General features: G+C 37.7%; 1 protein-coding gene across 1 annotated transcript in view; it reads left to right on the top strand.

Annotated features, from left to right (window-relative positions):
* Positions 1–17,622, top strand: part of MARCHF11 (membrane associated ring-CH-type finger 11) — a 31,153-nt gene extending 13,531 nt beyond the window's left edge. Inside the window, exons 3-4 of the mRNA XM_067569271.1 lie at positions 9,677–9,869; positions 16,913–17,622. Coding sequence (XP_067425372.1) covers positions 9,677–9,869; positions 16,913–17,235 — 516 coding nt within the window. The 3' untranslated portion in view covers positions 17,236–17,622. The remainder of the gene's footprint in view (positions 1–9,676; positions 9,870–16,912) is intronic.
* Positions 17,623–17,834: the final 212 nt, after the last annotated feature.

Here is a 17,834-nt window from a genome sequence, read left to right on the forward strand (position 1 = left end):
TCTCATTCATTTCCTCTAGTGCAAGTAATCCCAATCTTTTCAATCTCTCTTTGTATGAGAGTTTTTCCCATGCCTCCAACAAAATTGAGATTACTCATCCCTGAACCCCTTTCTGAGATAAGGTGAACTATACTGAACACATTATTCCACATAAGTACACATCATTGATTTGGATAATGACAGTGTAGTGTTTTTAGTATTACTCATTACCCAATTCCTTATGAGTCTTAACACTTTGCTTTTTTGTTCACTGCTGTTGAGGCGACATCTTTAACAAAGTGATATTCCAAAATGACTTGGGGCTGCTCACAGTAGCGCCCATCTCTTTTGAGTAGTTACAGTTTATTTAGAACCTAGTTAGGTGTATGAGTAGTTTAAGTTATTCCCTCCCGTGTGCATATTTTGCATTTGTCAGCATTGGATTTAATCTTCCATTCATCTAGCTTGCTAAGGTCCATACAAATTTCTTTAGTCTTCTCTGCTCTTGAGGAATCTAAATAATTGTGTCATCTGCAAATTCATCTTACTGCTCATCTCCATGTAATACGTATGTTGAACATCACTTAGCTTTGTATGGTACAACATGGCTCCCCAATATTAATCTTTTGCCATGATGAAAATTGACTGTTTATTCCTATTCTTTGTTTTCTGTGTTAGCCAGTTTCTGATCCATGACGGTACTTTTTCCTTTCACTTCCAAGAGTGCTTAGTAGTCTCTTGTGAAGTACTTTTCAAAGGTTTTTTGAACGTTCAAATAAATTATGTCAACTGCTTCTCTTTTGTCCACTATTTTATTGACACATTTAAAGAATGGTAAGACTGTCAGATACGCTAAGGTGTCTCCTGAGATCGAAAGGCAGTGAGATGAGAATCAAGCTCACTTTACACTGGTTTTACACCAGAGAAACTGCACTAACTTCAGAAATACCACTCCTGATTTACACAGTGGTAACTCAGAAGAATCAGGCCCAGTACATTTCTTGGTGCTTCAGGTTGCAAGTCCTGAAGAAAGAGAGAGATTTACAACATAGTTTTGGTGTCTTGCTCCTGTTCATCTGCCTATTGCCTAATATTCACTACCTGTTGCTACAGTTGAGAAACTTTTGTAAAAACAATTTCCATGAATTCCTGTTTAAAGAACACTTGCAAAAAGGATGGATAGGCCCATCAATAGCTATTAGCCAAGATGGCCAGGGATGCAAGCCCATGTTCAGTGCAACTCTAAACCTTTGGCTTCCAGAAGCTGAATGGGGAAGACAGGGATGGATCACTCAAACTGCCCTATTCAGTACACTTCCCCTGAAGCTTGGGTATGGGCCACTGTCAGAGACACAACACTGGGGTAGATGGACCATTGGTCCATGACCCAGTATGACAGCTCTTCTGTATATATCTCAGTGATTATTCCATACATCACAAAGCTGAATACCAAGTTACTTTACCATTTAAATGTGCAATAGCGTTATTTCCATATCAAATTAAGTGATGCTGAAAGATGTGGTGACTTCATCACCTCAGACAGTACATCAGACATGAATGTCTGTGAGGTATATATGTGTAATATCACTCAGATATCTGAGGCACTGAACGTAAATGCACAGCACCTTTGTTCACAGCTAACACAAAGCAAATGTTGATCATCAAAAGCAAGATTATATTGTTAGCAGCTCTTGCAAGAGAAACACAAAGCCATGATTGATCTTGGCATGCAACATCGTCTCAGTGTACCTTAACAAGTATTTATTTGGGGGCCATATTGTGACTAGCCCTGCATAGGTGCAAATAGGCATGGGATGGGGAGGGGCCTGAAGACGATAAGAAGCCTCCTTTTTTAGCCTTTATATAGAGCCCAACCATAGTTACAGTCCTTGCACTCCTGAGTTCAAGGACTGTATGGGGTTAGTGCCTCTAACTCTCCTCCTCAAAAGGACCATGTCCTTAAACCCTCTACAATAGCCACCTTAACTGGGTTGTTACAGAAAGAAATGTATATTTTATCACCTTAAGGAGGTTACCAGTTGCATGCTCCCTCTGTGAGCTCTACAGTGTGCTCCAGAGAACGTTGGGAAATTTCTATCTCTGAGGTACAATGCTTCCTGGATCTTTTACTGGGGTGGTGTACCTCTACATTACCTACAGCTTAGGGTTGTGGCTATGAGGCATACTTGAGCCATTCACCTTTAGTCTGCACATGTATTCCATTTCTGTTTTGAAAGCCAACTTCTTTTTTAAATGTTTTAAAATCTTTAAATATATTGGACTTACAGGGTCCTCAGGTGCTGTAAATCAGCTACATTTACTTTAATGTAGCTATGTAAGTTTACATCATTTGCAGATCTGGCCTTTTTTTAAAGTGACAAACAAACTATCCAGTATTAACAGAGTCCCAACTTGGAGAAAGTGTGATATGGTTTTTACTTAACACAATATAGTATTTTTTCCCTTTACATACTTATAACAGCTCTTGTAGACTTCTCTTTCATCACCTGTTGCTCATTCTCAAAAAGAAAGGTTAGATATCTCAGACAGCTAATTAAATAATAAAATATAGAGGTAAGATCCTGTCCCATCTCATTTTTGGTGCCATAAGGAATACTTTAATGTTCGTTATAAAGGATGTACAAAAAGACCCCAACAACACACTAAACAAACTACAAGTTGCCAAAACCCCAGTTTCTTTGTGGAGGGTTTTTTGTGCTATGGTTGTATTCCGCATATAACTTCTGTTTTCACTCAGTGCGTATTTTACATTATTTTTGAACCTTACAGCTTGCACAATAAGTGGACTTTTATGAGTTTCAGACATAACAGATGATGAAATAGTATTCCTGATCAGTGTGTTTAATTAATTATCCAGTCAAAGAATGTGAGGCTGATATTTATGTGTAACCCATAAAATGATAGATTTTTGGGAAAACCTATCTTCTCTGATGTGCTGGTATTAAAGGCATAGACCTAGTTGAATCAACCTCATGTTCTTTAATTAGATAGCTAGTCCTTCTTAGCAGTAGGAGTCTTTCAATTTATGAAAAGTCTGAACTTTTAAAGAGTTCAGAAGTTCTGCAGTATTTCTGCTTATGGAAGAATAAAAGGCATATGCCATTCCCATGTGCCCCCTTGCAGCTAGGTGTAGAACTGCAGGTACAGCAGTATGCTGATGATGCTATTCTTGCACATACTGAGAATGACCTTCAGTCCACAGTGGATTTTTTTGCACAAGCTACCAAAGCTATCTAGGATTTTCACTTAACATCAAGAAGACTAAAGTCCTCTATCAACCTGCCTCAGTTCTTGCACATGATCCACCACAAATTACTGTCGAGGGACAGACTTTGGAGATAGTGGAGCATTTCTACTACCCTGGTGGCCAACTCTCTCAAAATGCAAAAATTGACAGTGAGATTCAGCACAGGATCCAGTGCACAGTGCTCCCTTTGCGAAATTGCTCCAATGCATTTTCAAAGATCATGACCTATGGAAGGATATCAAGATCTATCCCTACATTCCTTTATAGATGTGAAACCTGGGTGACCTATTGACAACACTTTAAAAAGTTTGGCGAGGTATCACCAATGATGCCTTCAGGGGATCCTTCACATCAAGTAGGAAAATCACCGCATTAATACCAGCATCCTTATTGAAGACAATGTCATCAGCATTGAAGCAATGATTCTTATGCACCAACTATGCTGGGCTGGACATTGTGTGCAGATGCCAGATTTTTTCACCTCCCAAAATAAATACTCTACTCTCGTCTTACCACTAGTCAAAAATCTTGTGGTGGTCAGCGGAAATGCTACAAAGATATACGGAAAGCATCTCTTAAGAAAACTGATGTGGACATTATTAGCTGGAAGGAGCAAGCCACCAACTGACCTCAATAGTGTCATATCCTCCATCAGGCAGTGATCCTCTTTGAGGAAGAAATGTCTTGCCCTTGAAACTGAAAAGAGAGGGAGAAGGAAGGAAAAAGAAAGAACTTTCTTTCAGCAAACAGCTGACCCGCTAGGAAATGTCTGTACCTATTGCGGGCAGATCTGTGGTTCCAAGATTGGATTCCTGAGTCATCTCAATACTCATATGTAGATCCATGGTAGAGATCATCCTTGCATCGAGGGATTGCTGACATCAGGTACACCCTGTCATAATTTCTCCAGTTTATTTGTCAATAAGTTCAGCAAGTTTTTATGCACCAAACAGCAGATCCTCTCCTGCCCACCCTTCTGAGTGTCTCTTTGTTAAAAGGAAAGATCAACAGAAGCACAAGAGTGAGCTTCACCAAAGCTTCTTAGCAGGGAGGCAAACTCCATTTGACTTTATCAGTCCCATATGAGGCCCTTTACTCACAAGGTACTCAACCGTGAGTTCTTCCTTTGAGCCAGGACCTTCCTGCCAGCTGCAGCTTCTCTTTAAGTAGCATGCAGCTCCACGCAAGCTATGCCTACTGCAGCTATCTAGAAAAGCCATCTCTAAGATGCTTTCCTTAGGAGCCTCCTTTTTCTGAGGGCACCTCTTTAACTGCATTCTGGTAGCCTTTTATCAGATCAGGTGCTCTCTAGCCAATCAATCACCTAAGCAGTTAATTACTTATAGGTGAGATTAGTGGAACAGTGTCTAAAGAATATAAGTAGCCCAATTTCCCACTGCCTTTTACCTTGTGTAGTTGTATGCACCTGGCAAAGTGGATGTAAAATGCTACCAAATCAAAATTCTGCATTTATGAGTTGTTTTCTCTGTAAGGGCTATGTCTAAAATGAAGATTTTAACCATCATTTTAGCTAATCTGAAGTAGCTGTGTGAGTGCAGTCTAGTAGTGTAAACTCTATGCATGCATGTAAATTGTGGATTGCACTAGTACAGCTTACTCAACAGCCCTGTCCGATGGTTTCTAACATGGATTAAAGTGGTTTTATTCAAAGATTGACACAGCAAATATTTTTCTGGCTATGCCAACTTAGAGGTAAAATAGTTATCAGACAGGGTTAATACAGTTGTGAGACTATAAACCGTTATATTTAAAGATGATTTCTCTTCAAGAAAAATTTAACCTTTTCTACAATATTTTTCAGGGTGTCTTCCTCCACCTTTTCCACATGTCTATATTGAAAAAGCATCTTTAGATTTTTTTAACTTGCAAAGCGCTTTGCTAAAATGATGTTTCTAATTAGAGAATGTGCAGTCAGCAAATCAAAAGTTTTACCGATTAAAAGGGGAAGAAACTATATTCATGCTTCATAATTCCTTAGATAAATTACCAAATTAAGAAAATGAAAAATATTTGTTGCAAATATAATGGTTTAAATTAGAATTACAATGTTCATTTTGATAATTAGATTAATTTGATCTTGAATGGTAAATCATTCAGTTTATAAAATACTTAGTGCAGCCTCTCAACATTAACTCCCATTAAAAGTTTGTTGCTCTGTTTGTCTCTATTACACTGACAAAACTTCCTGATGGTAAGTAATTCATGTGATGTTAAAAGATTAAGTGATTGCAATAGCATGCAACATGTTGTGTAGTAAAGTGCTGTAAATAATTATAGCCAATTAGACAAAGCTTAAATAGCTTTTGATTTAATAAATGTGTCTTATTCTTCTGACAAAAAGTCTTCAGTTGCTGAGCTAGTGGATGCCTACAAGAAAGGGCTTAGTCATATGATATTACTGTAACTGCATTTCAGATAAGTTGCAGAGAAACTAACTTTAATGCTAGTTGTGCTTTGTGATTGATGGAAATAGACGTTCTGTAGTATATATTTATGCAATCTCATTTCTGAGAGAATGTATTATAGTGTGTCATAACAAAGGACACAGATACAGAAGGGTCATTTTTGGACTAAACTAAAACAAGTATTTTTGATTGTTACTATACCTACTTCTAAATATTATCAATTCACAATAACTGGCCACTAACTAAAAACGGACATAAACCGAACCACTGGAAATCTTACGTCTGGATAGGTTTTATTTGGAGATTTTTGGGTTCTTCCACAATTTTGGCTGTAGTCAAAAATTTGTACAGTGTACAGAAATAGAAAATTTGGGTCCCATGCTACAAACCCTTCATACATGAAACTCACAAAACAATGGAACCTCTATGTACAGAGCTTTCAAGATTAGACTCTGTATGACAGAAATTAGTATTTACAGCTTGGGCACTTCTGTAATGCAAAGTTTTGGTCCAATAGGATCAAATAGGACTCAGTCCAATAGGAAGAGACAACATTAGCATTAAAAAAAAAAATTGTAGTTGCAGATAGATGTCTATTAATTCATGATATTTCTAAGGTACCTATCAGTACCTGATCTCTGGGTCTACCACACTTTTGAAATGGATGAACCGCATCCCTGCTGCATCTCCAAAAATATCTTCAGTCAAAAGGTCCGTCAACATTTCAAGCTAGGGATGTGATTCCCAGTTGGAAGAGACATACCTGTACTATCTCTCATCAAGCTAGCATACTAAAAACAGAGTGGTGCTGTGGCAGCACGAGTGATGGGAGGGACAAGCTGCACTGAGTATGTATTCAGCCAAGATCATAGGCATGTACTTGGGGCAGCTAGTTCCTCCTACCACTCACACCACCACAGCTATACTATTTTTAACATTTTAGGTAGATCAGAACTAGCATGTTGTGCAAAAGATGGTTAAATATTTTTTTTGTTCTTACAATTACACTGGCCTTCTACATAAATTATTGCAGAAACTAGTAAAAACAACAAGAGTCCTGTAGCACTTTAAAGACTAACAAATTTAATTTAATTTAACTAGTGTTGCTGTAACATGCTCCCAACCATTTTATGTGCAGCATGGGTAGAGATTTAAATATCTTCATGCACTGCCAAATAGTATATGCACGCATTAGTCACTATGGGCTAGGTCTGCAAAGGGACTTAGGCGTTGCAACACTTTGAACACTGAAGGCATTCTATATAATGCATGGGGAGAGTTCAGTACTCAAGAAAGAAACTGAGCAGGAATCCACCTAAGCTAGCCCATAGGAAATGCTATATAGAGACAGAACTTACACCCTGCCCCTCAAAAGGCACCTCCCTCCACGCAGGATTCAAAGCAACGTTAACTTTTTTAGATTTAGGTAATGAAGTCAGGTCAGTCCTCTCTAACACCACAAAACACAAAGGCCCTGTTACATGGTTGGTTCCTCTATAGGCATGACAGGGTTCTGAACTCACCTGGCCTTTGGTTTTCCATCACCAGGCAGCCAAAAGCACAGGTCTGGTTGTGGGAAACAGCCAGCCAACTGAAACTGTGGGAGTCCACCCCTTCCAGGGCTGTCAAAGATCAAAATGCAAATCAAACACAAATCACCTAACACAAGGTCATGGCAGGACACTCTTCTTTTAGAGAGCTGATAAGCCAGAGTCCCAGTTTGGCACTTACCAGCAAGTCTCTGTAATAGCACCAAAATACCGGTTCAGCCTCAAGCCCTCCTTTGTCTTGATGAGGGCCTCAAAAGGCAGTCATCAAAGCACCAAGGCACTTTGCGGCTGAAAAGTAAAGGTCTATTTTCCTCCCAGACCTCCCACTATCAGAGATTTTACCTTTTATATCTTCTCTCCAGGCCTGACATGACTTGCAAGTGTGGTGGGGCAGGGCTGCTTGAGGCCAGAGAAGTTCATTCACCATCATCTCCGTGGTATGGGATTTATGCATCCCATCACAGAACCCTACACCATTACATCTCACAGCCCAGTGATTAGGTACTTACCTGGAAGACCTGTTTTCAAATCCCTGTTCTGCCTGAATTGGAACAGTTCTCCTATCTTCCAGATAAGTGCTCTAACCTCTGGCTTACACAATAATTGTCATTCTCTTTCTAGCCTAATGAATATCTCATTAGTTATACCAAGTGGAACTGCTTCAACAAGAGTGATTGAAAGAGCCCTAGGCACGGTATGCAGTAGCTGGGTAATTAGGGCACTCACCCTGGAAGACATGGGCCTAAGTCCCTGCTCCAAATCAAGCTGAGCAGTGATTCAAATCTGGGTCTCCCACATTGCTCTTACCACAGGGCTGGTGGCGATAATGGGACTTGCTTGCTCTATCCCCCAGCTGTCTTTGGTGTGGTTAGGCATGCTTAGTGTATGGTTACCAGATCAGCTCATGCTAGTGTGATAGGCAAGGGAATACTTAGTTTGTGAATCCCAGCAGGGATTAGACATGAGCTGGCATGCCCAGCAGCTCAGTGGCATCAGGCTTTAGGTGCTATTGTGCCTGCCCACCAGGAGAAATTCTGGCATCTAGGGAACTTTATTAGTGGAAACTTAAGTCCCTAAGACTCCTCCAGGGATTTTATCTCACACCTACATTTCTGCTTTCAACATCAAAGAGTAGATAAAAGAGTACCAGCCATCCTGGAAATGAAGATTGCCAATTATCAAATTATATTTGCAAAATACAATTTACTCACTTATGAAAAGCAATTCCCTCCCCCCACCAATTAATGTCACCCTTAATCCAAATGGGAACCACTGATGAAGTCCTTCAGTAATACAGGGGGAGGATTATAGTCCTGCAACCAAGCACCAGCATTCCCTTTCCCCTCCAGAGAGAAAACTTTTAATGATGATATTATCAAAGAAAAATTATAACAGGTAATTAATTTTCTTTTAAATTAAACATAACAAAAATCAAAATCAGAGACACACTCATATGACCATAAGTTTATTTTATAAGGAACCTCAAGTTTGCCAAAAATTGCATTGTGAAGGTTTTGCTGTTTATTTTAGTGCTAAGGTTATTTATCACCAACCTTTTCCACTTATTGGAAACAATTTAGTATTTATTCTTAACAATTATGTGACTCATGAAACTTATTTTTTATTACATTTAAGTGTGTTGTTCTGATTTCTAACATTTAGCACAAACACAGTTATTTTGGTTCTGTCTCACTTTGGTAAATATGAGAAGAAAAGAATAGAAATGTCTGTAACTGATAGCATTGCAGAGCAGAAAACTGCTAAAGGTGCTATGTGGCAGTAACTGAGAAGTATGAAATTATTTTGCTACCGAATTCATGACCCTAATAAAATCCATATATAGTTTTAAAGATTTTAAATACTGACTAAATTAAAATTTAATGTATATGTACAGTATCTTAGTTGTAGAAATCTAATCCTTCATAATATGTCACTGTGACTAGATTGCCATTAGGCCATCTTCTGCAAATTCATCCTCTTGGTATAATGTTTATTTTAAACATTTTTTTGCCAGTGAAGTTTATTACTTGGACTCCCATTCTGTATGAAGCCCACTAAGTTACACATCCTTTCCCTGGGCTGTAATCTAAGGCTTTGATATTGTCCTCCCCACAGTGTCTCAGTGCTATTTGTTATACAGATGCGAAAGGCAAGTTGCATTTCCTGATGTTGAATATTTTTGTCCTACATAGTCATAGCAGGATTAAAATAAGTGTAAGTCTTCCAAAGTACATTTCTAGATGGTGATATGGACAATAACATTTTAAAAAATTAACATAACCAGTTTCTATACTACTATTCTGTCTTTTCCTTTCATAAATTTTAGTGTCAAGAATATTAGCGAAAATTTGTGTGAATATTAAAATGATTTCTGGTTTCAGGAGAAAACTTGAGTTGAATGTAAATTTGCAAAAAGTAACATTTTATCTTACACTACTTTGTTTCTCTTCTAGTGGCAAAGCATTACTATAACACTGGTTGAGAAAGTGCAGATGATTGCTGTAATCCTAGGATCTCTGTTCTTAGTAGCAAGTGTGACTTGGCTTCTATGGTCAGCCTTCAGCCCCTATGCAGTATGGCAAAGAAAGGACATCCTTTTTCAGATCTGTTATGGAATGTATGGTTTTATGGATCTAGTGTGCATAGGTAAGCTCAAATCATTAAACTGCACAAACTGTGATTTAAGAGTATAATTTTACTCTCTGTGGTGGGTCAAAGTTCCTTAGCTCTCCAATTCTCTTTTTATTTATTTTTAGCTGATATATTTAGCAAACACTTGACTTTATAAAAGTAGAGACACCATGATAGGGGAACCAAACAAAAACTTAGCCCTCAGACTGATCAAAGCACTTGCCCTAAATGTTAAATTCCCAGAACCACAATCAGTTTTCCCTATTTGGAAATTTAAAAGGATAGTAAAGTGTAGGAGGGTTAATAGGTGAAATTATAACAACAATTTGATGAAAAGGACTAATGAGAGTTTTGTTCTCTCATCAAAACCCTCTTTTGATCCTAATTAGAGTTAGATATTTGCATCAAGGATAGAATAGGTCCCAGAAGGATTTTCTTATAGGACAACACATCCAAAACTACATTGAACAGAGTTATGTGAATCACTATGTTAGAAATAGAGAATAATAGATAGACTGTACTGCTGCAGTGAGATGAAGGAATTAATTGAAGAGTTCTGTTGACATCCTAAACAGATCAAAAGCACTATAAGTGCTAAGTATTTTAATTTATTAATGATACCATGAAAGCAGGGCACAAGTGGTATAAGATGCCATCAGAACACTTAAAAAAGGAAGATGCAACTTACTGAAAGCTATTTGGCTTTTTTGCATGTTTGCTTTAATATATTGATCCAAAAATGTTTAAATAAAAACTTAAAAAAGTTAGTAAAGCAACTATGAATGCTAAAGAAAAATAAAGGGATTTTAGTCACTCTTGGAGTAAATGTGAAAGGTATAGTAATTTGAACTAAGATTCCCAGGATATTCATATCAATAACATGATGAAATGCTGTATATAATGCTTTTCATTAAAAAATCTCAAAATGCTTTACAAATGTTGATGCTAATTCAATTTTATATATGGGGAAACTCAGGGAAAGAGTAGTGACTTGTGCAAGGTCACATAGTATGACAATGGCAGAGTCAGGAATAAAACCTAGAATTCCTCACTCATCGTCTCCTGCTCTTATTGCCCATTGCCTCTTATTTACACCATGTATACATTATCATACAGTTCAGTTTATAACATAGTTATTTGAAACTAATTTTGTTAAAGCATTTTTTTTCACTGGTTTGATTTGTTACAAAAATCAAATTCTTATAAGTTCAAAATGTATTGCTAGTATCTGTAGACAGATAAAAATAGATTTAATGCTATTGATAAATACACTAATGTATCAATGGAACAGGGTCAAGGATGTGCTAATGAGAAAATTCAATTCTGAGAAAGGACTACTAAGAGCTATAAAGTTGTCATTGGAATGTCCAATGTGAATTTTCACATTTAGATTTAGTGATACTTGGGAACTTGCTAGAGGCCTTGGATATCTAAATATATGCATATAACTACAGTATTATAATTAATACTACTAGCATTAATTAGAATCTTTATCTACATTTTTGTAATTATATTTTCCTTACTTGAACATTACATTTTAATTAATGATAAAGTTATTAGGTAACTTTAAAAAAAAAACCCTACGTACTAAGATTAAGTTACTAAACTTGTGTCTGGGAGTTAAAAAAATAACTGAGTAACTAGTTTGGTAATTGTGCAGCATTCCTTTGCTTCTGATTAGCTCAGACCATTCAAATCCAGTATAATTTCAGGTAATCTTCTGCAGCCTATTGTATTTTAAACATGTGCGTCCAAGGCCACTTATATAAATTTAAAAAATATTTATTAGCATCTCCAACTTCACTCTTTGTTACAAGTATTTGTTATTGTAACTTCCATAGGCTCAAGGACTTTAATCTGAGTAATTTGTTTTAACTGAAAACGTTTGAATTAAGTTCCTTGGAATGCAAGTGTTGTTTACATTTCTGAATGAAAAGCCACAGGACAATCTAGCGACAGATGTAACTTTCCAACAGCAGTTCAGTGGACAATGATTTTATTACATCAGGAAATTTTTGTCTGACTCTTCAATTCTTATGTACTAGCTCTAAATTATGTACAGGGCCCTACTAAATTCATGGTCCATATTAGTCAATTTCATGGTCATAGGATTTTTAAAATAGTCAATTTTAAGGTTTCAGATGTTTACATCTGAAATTTCATGGTGTTGTAACTATGGGGGGTCCCAACCCAAAAGGGTGTCGTGGGAGGGAAGGGGTGTGCGTATTACAAGGCTATTGTAGGGGGATTACCACCCTTACTTCTGCCCTACCACTGGCAGGGATGCTGCCTTCATAACTGGCAGTGGGTGCTAAGCTCTAAAGCTAGTGCCACCATCAGCAGCACAGAAGTGAGGGTTGCAGGATATCTGGGGGTAGCAGGGGAGGAGGTAGATTACTATATGTATGGGTTTCCTTGCCCAGGGGATTGACAGCTGGAACCTCAGCCTCCCACTTGGGTTGGGGGCTAACAGCTTGAATGGCAGCCTGTACATGCGGCAGGGTTATGGCTGTAGCTGCAACCTCTTGCCCGGGTCATGGACTGACAGCTGGAGCCACAGCCTCTCGTCCGGGTCAGGGGTCTGACAGCTACCCTCACGTCTGTGCAGCCGTCAGAGCTAGGCTCCCAGCCAGCAACCATGGAGCTTCCTGCAGCTGGGGGAGGTTCCTGGAAGTGGATCTGACCCAGCTCCAGGATCAGCCCCTGCAGGAGAAGAGGAAGTCCCTTCTTAGCCCAGGCCAGGACTAGCAGCTGGAGCTCAGCGCATGGTAGGATCCCTGGCTTGGGCATCCCCAGCCCTGCCCCTCCTCTCCCCTGCCATGATTTCACAGTCTATGATGCATTTTTCACAGACATGAATTTGGTAGGGCACTAATTACGTAAAAGGACTAACAAGTAGGTGTATACTATACTCTGTTCCTCACACACTATGGCCTGTGCAGTGTTGATGCAGCCTACAGAAGTGTTATGAAGCACAAATCTAAAAATTGTGCCCCACCCCTTTGTGGTTATCCATTATTTTGTCATGTCTCAATGAGGCCCTAATCCTGCAATAAACTCTCATGTGTGCAGGAACCCACACACAGAAAAGCCCCACTGACTTCAATAGGGATCTGCATAGGCACAAAGATGTGCTCATGGATTAATTGCTGGGTCAGTGCCCGAGTTGTAAACTTCATGACTAAAGACCTATTCTAATTGTCTAAAGTCATGCACACCTATGGCTGTGCATAAACGATAAAATGTTTTCAGCTACCCGAGAAATCTAAATATCTGCACTATTTAAAGTGTGTTATTGTTTTTATAATTTTGAAATACAGTTGTTCAATCATTGCCTAGTGAGAACTGTAGTTATACTAAATGCCTGTACATTTAGAAACTAACAGATTATTTTTAGTATTTTCCCTTAAGTGTGATTTTATATTACATCAATCTACTCCCCTATCCAGTAAGGAATATTAAAAAATGTTGCCTACATTTAATCTGCCAGCCTTGTCATTCATTTGTACCAAGAGAAATCTGTCTAAACTCACCAACATGCCGCCCACTAAATAACTTCTGTGAATTATCTGTTCAATTCCATTTGCAACCTACCCAGTTTAAAGGAAGTCCACTTTTGTAACATTTGACAAAGAATAAAGTGGTCTTGCATTACAAGACTATTCTTACTCTCTATTCACAGGACAGTGTTCTATAGACAACAATTTAACCTACACATTCTAGCATAACTGCATTTGGGCATCACTTCAAATTTCTGATAAGAATTGCGTGGGGCTTTGATCTCAGTTAGTTTATATCACTGTTTATCTTCATGTCACCAGAATGTCTAAAGTTTTGGAAGGAAAAGTTGTACACCATATATCCAGAGAGCTACTATTATTTCGACAGGACTAAGCAATTTAGAAAGTTGAAGAGGTCATCTGTAGCCTTTGTAGAAAGTTAAACCATCTCAGGTCAAAAACTAAGTGGAAAGACTATTCTGCCAGTTATTATGAACCAGCTGAAGACTATACAGTCAGTCATTATGAACCAGCTGAAGCTCAGGATTCACTCACTTTAGGAGGATCTCAGCTTTGATATCCTATATCCACAGCGTGCCCTTCCCTGAAATCTTTATGCTACTACAGGAAGTTCAGTTCACATAGTTACAAATCACTCTTTCCTAAAATGGCATCAAGAGCAGAAACTGGCTTTGAAAAGACCATGGTTCAAGTACTTGTTTAGCTAGCAGGACTTCCCAACTGTCCTCAGGGAGTCAGTGCTAGCTAGTCTTCTACAGTGGGATTCTGGGGAGGTAGTGTCAGAAGGAGAAACAGCAACTCTGTTCTCAAACATATTCCCTCCACACAGCAACACTGACCTTTTCTTCTGTTTTGGATCCCAAGTACAATAGGGCTTTTGCAGGTGGAGGGGAATTGAAGGATGGTTAGAGGGGATCAGATATTTATAGAATATTGGGATCACGGCAATAGTGTGAGCTCTCAAAAGCCAGCTACTATTCTTAAATATTTTTGTGGCTTCCTGGCTAAGCATACAACTCCTACAATTAGACTCTATGAAAAGAATACATTAAGAAATCAATTACTGTTAACACCTTCTCTCTCCCTCCCTGGTCTCCCATACCCTAAGTGCCTGTTTTTCACTAAGAAGATGACAGAAAAAGCTCGGAATCCTCAGGTTCAGAATTTTCCATTTGTCCTCTTGCCTCATACTTTTGATTCTGGGCCTGACACCATCTATTCAATCATACTTCTAATGATTGGCTGGCTACACAGTAACAACTCTAGGATTTTACTACTGGGAAACAAGGCGGACCAGAATACAAGGTAGCTTTTTCTTTAAGAAATCCAGTGAATTGCATACTTTCTAATGATTCAGACAAGCAATAAGCATTGAGGTCCTGGCTGTCTTACAAAGCAATCAATTGCATTTTCTATCAATCTGTTTATGTCCTGGATCATCTCTTGATGAACAAGTATCTATTCATGAACTAATCCATCCCTGGTGGTCATCAGTCATTTATTATACAGATAATTTTTCATATGGACAAGAGTGGAAAAATGATGTTTCCTAGAAGCTATAGTCACAAGCAGAATAGCAAATAATCTTAGAAACCTTTAAATATTGATGAAAAATAGAGTTACATTAAGCAAGTATTTCAGTAATGGTATTTGGTATCTTTTCCTTGCCAGTAATTCCTTCACTGATGATAATCAGAGTCCTGATAATTGTCAGGTGAATATGGCAATCAATGGCTAATTTCATTTTCAATATACATCAATTTCCTAAATACATAGGCAGCAGAGTTATAAAACATGAAGCAATATTATTGCAAGTTCAAAATATGTCATATAGATACATGAAAAGAATCCATACTTGAGAGGAGCAGTGAACATCTAATATTCTGCTGGCTTTGTTGACATTGACAGTATGGAGCATTGATCATTTAAGGACATCACATCCCATTTGTTTTTTCCTTACAGAAAGTTTGAAAAAAAACCCTCATGGTGACAAACTATAAGTTTCTCTTTTCAAAACCAAAAAAATACTAGTTGGAACCAACCAAATTTGCAATTGAAAAATAGTGCTGGCAGCCTTGAAAAAATGCATCTCTCAAAACAAAAATACCTTAATTTTTTCTATGAAGATTTGTCAGTGCTTCTTAAAAAATTGCTCAAGTTTTCTTTCTTTCTTGTTTTTTAATTTAAGAAGAAAAGGAAAAAACAAAGGTTACTCCATGAGAATTATTTCTTTTCAGTCACTGGTGTTACTCATTGGGGATGACTTGTCTGAAGCCTTCAGATCTATTTTCTTTTGAGTGTTTACTCTTTGATGAACTGCTACTCTGAGAGGCCTTGATCTTACAAACAGAATCCAGCCAATGAAGCTACTCACAGTAATAAGTATTACAACTCATTTGTAAAGCCCCAATACTGTAAACACTTAAACACATGCTTAGCTTTGAACATATGAATAATTCCACTGAAGTCAATGGAACAAATCACATACTGACAATTAAGCATATTTGTAAATATTTGCTGGATGGGAGCTTAAGAGTAAGTCATTCTATGCAGGAGAGCAAAGGAGGCATGTTTCCATTGAGGAATACTTAAAAAAATTCTCTGGATCTCTGCAAATCTCAAGAATGGATTCCTGTTCTCTAGTCTTCTGGGATTTGAACAGAAAGAATAAAGTCCACCACTCCAAACCCTGCTTGTGAAGTAATAGTTAATGTTGACATCTCAGTTATTTTCCTGAGAAAATTTTCAGGATTAATGCCACATTAGAGTAATAGGAGAATTCACATTTATTATAACTGTTGTTTCAGGCAGCATCTATACACAGAAGTTGTACCCATTTAACTAAAAACATAGAGGATGCTCTTAAATCTATTTGAATGCCTTATATCAGTTTAGATAAGCCACTCAAACTAATTGAATAGCGTTGACAGAAGGAGGTTGTGCCAGTTTGTATGAGGACACAGTCTCTAGTTAAAATCCCTATTATAGAAGCACTTAAGCTAAACTTAAATCAGTGTAAGCAAGGATTAAATCAGTTTCGGTTGATAATTTACTAATGCAATGGTATGATTGATTTTTATGTCAATTAAGTTAAATTAATGCACTTTTCTAGCATAGACAAAGCCTCAGATAACACAGATAACATTGGTTTTGTTCAGTTCACATTCAGAAGGCTTTCTTCATAACCATAAAGACTAGAAACTGTTAAATGAAAGTTTAGATTTTGATTACACTGACAGTGTGGAGGGGCGGGGGGGGGGGGGGGGAATTGTGATGTACACTCCAAGTCAACCTAAAGTTTACTTCAAATAGTTTAGATAAATTAATGGTTGATTGTATAAACCCTCTGTATCTTTTATGGACAATTTTTGTATTATCAGAGTTAAGATATTCACAGGGATCCTCATCTTAATTTGATAGGCACTTGCCAGTTGCAGCGGGATAAATGCAGTTAAGCTTACATCTGTATTCATTTCCTCTTCAAATGTTGTCCAAGAGTATTGTATAGTAAGTAATTATTCTTTCTTTAAATTTCAGGACTAATTGTACATGAAGGTGCATCAGTTTACAGAGTATTTAAGCGCTGGCGGGCTGTTAATCTTCACTGGGATGTATTAAATTATGATAAAGCTACAGACATAGAAGAGAGCAATCGAAGAGAGTCTTCACCGGGTAGGACATTGTGGTTACCGCTAACTGCATTTAGAAACAGAAATTTAGTTCATCCAACACAGTTAACCTCTCCAAGATTTCAGTGTGGCTATGTATTGTTGCATCTGTTCAATCGAATGAGACCTCATGAGGATTCATCAGAAGATAACAGTTCTGGAGAGGTTGTGATGAGAGTTACCTCAGTGTAAAGATTATGCTCACTGTGTTACACAAATAAGGATAATGTGACCTGGACTTTACAGTACTTTGGAATGTAGTTGCAATGAACAGTGCTACCATAGCACTTCTAAAAATACATACAACTTTTTAATGCTTTTTATATGATCAGTTGAATTGCAAATACATTTTTCTGAAAAAGTTGTTGCTTGCTTTTTTATAGTCTGGTATATTACATATTTTGGTCAATTTGTTCTTGAAGTTTATAAAAATATAATTGAACTCTCATTGCCTCCAATAATGAGGAAACCAACTTTTTAAACCAAAAATATCTGTCATAGGTTGAAAAAATATACTTAAAGCTATGTAATTTTTCAAATGCATAAGTTGAGGAAAATAGATGACTGGTGTCTGTGTGACTAACTCTAGGTATATTTAAATGCGTCATTTAATGTGTCAACTATTTAGAGGTTCAGTCATTTCAGAAAGATGATATATATAGGCTTGTAGAAGAGTAGACTTACTGCTCCGCACCCCACTTGTCTCTGGGCATTACATAGCAGGCTCTCCTCATCAAGTGCCCTCTGCTGCTGATAGTCCTGTCCTGGAGCAGTCTGTTTCTTCATGTGAC

The sequence above is a fragment of the Emydura macquarii genome, unplaced genomic scaffold (genome assembly GCF_026122565.2).
Source record: "Emydura macquarii macquarii isolate MOO-44397 ecotype Brisbane River unplaced genomic scaffold, CSIRO-AGI_Emac_v2 contig_320, whole genome shotgun sequence".
Taxonomy (NCBI): domain Eukaryota; kingdom Metazoa; phylum Chordata; order Testudines; family Chelidae; genus Emydura; species Emydura macquarii.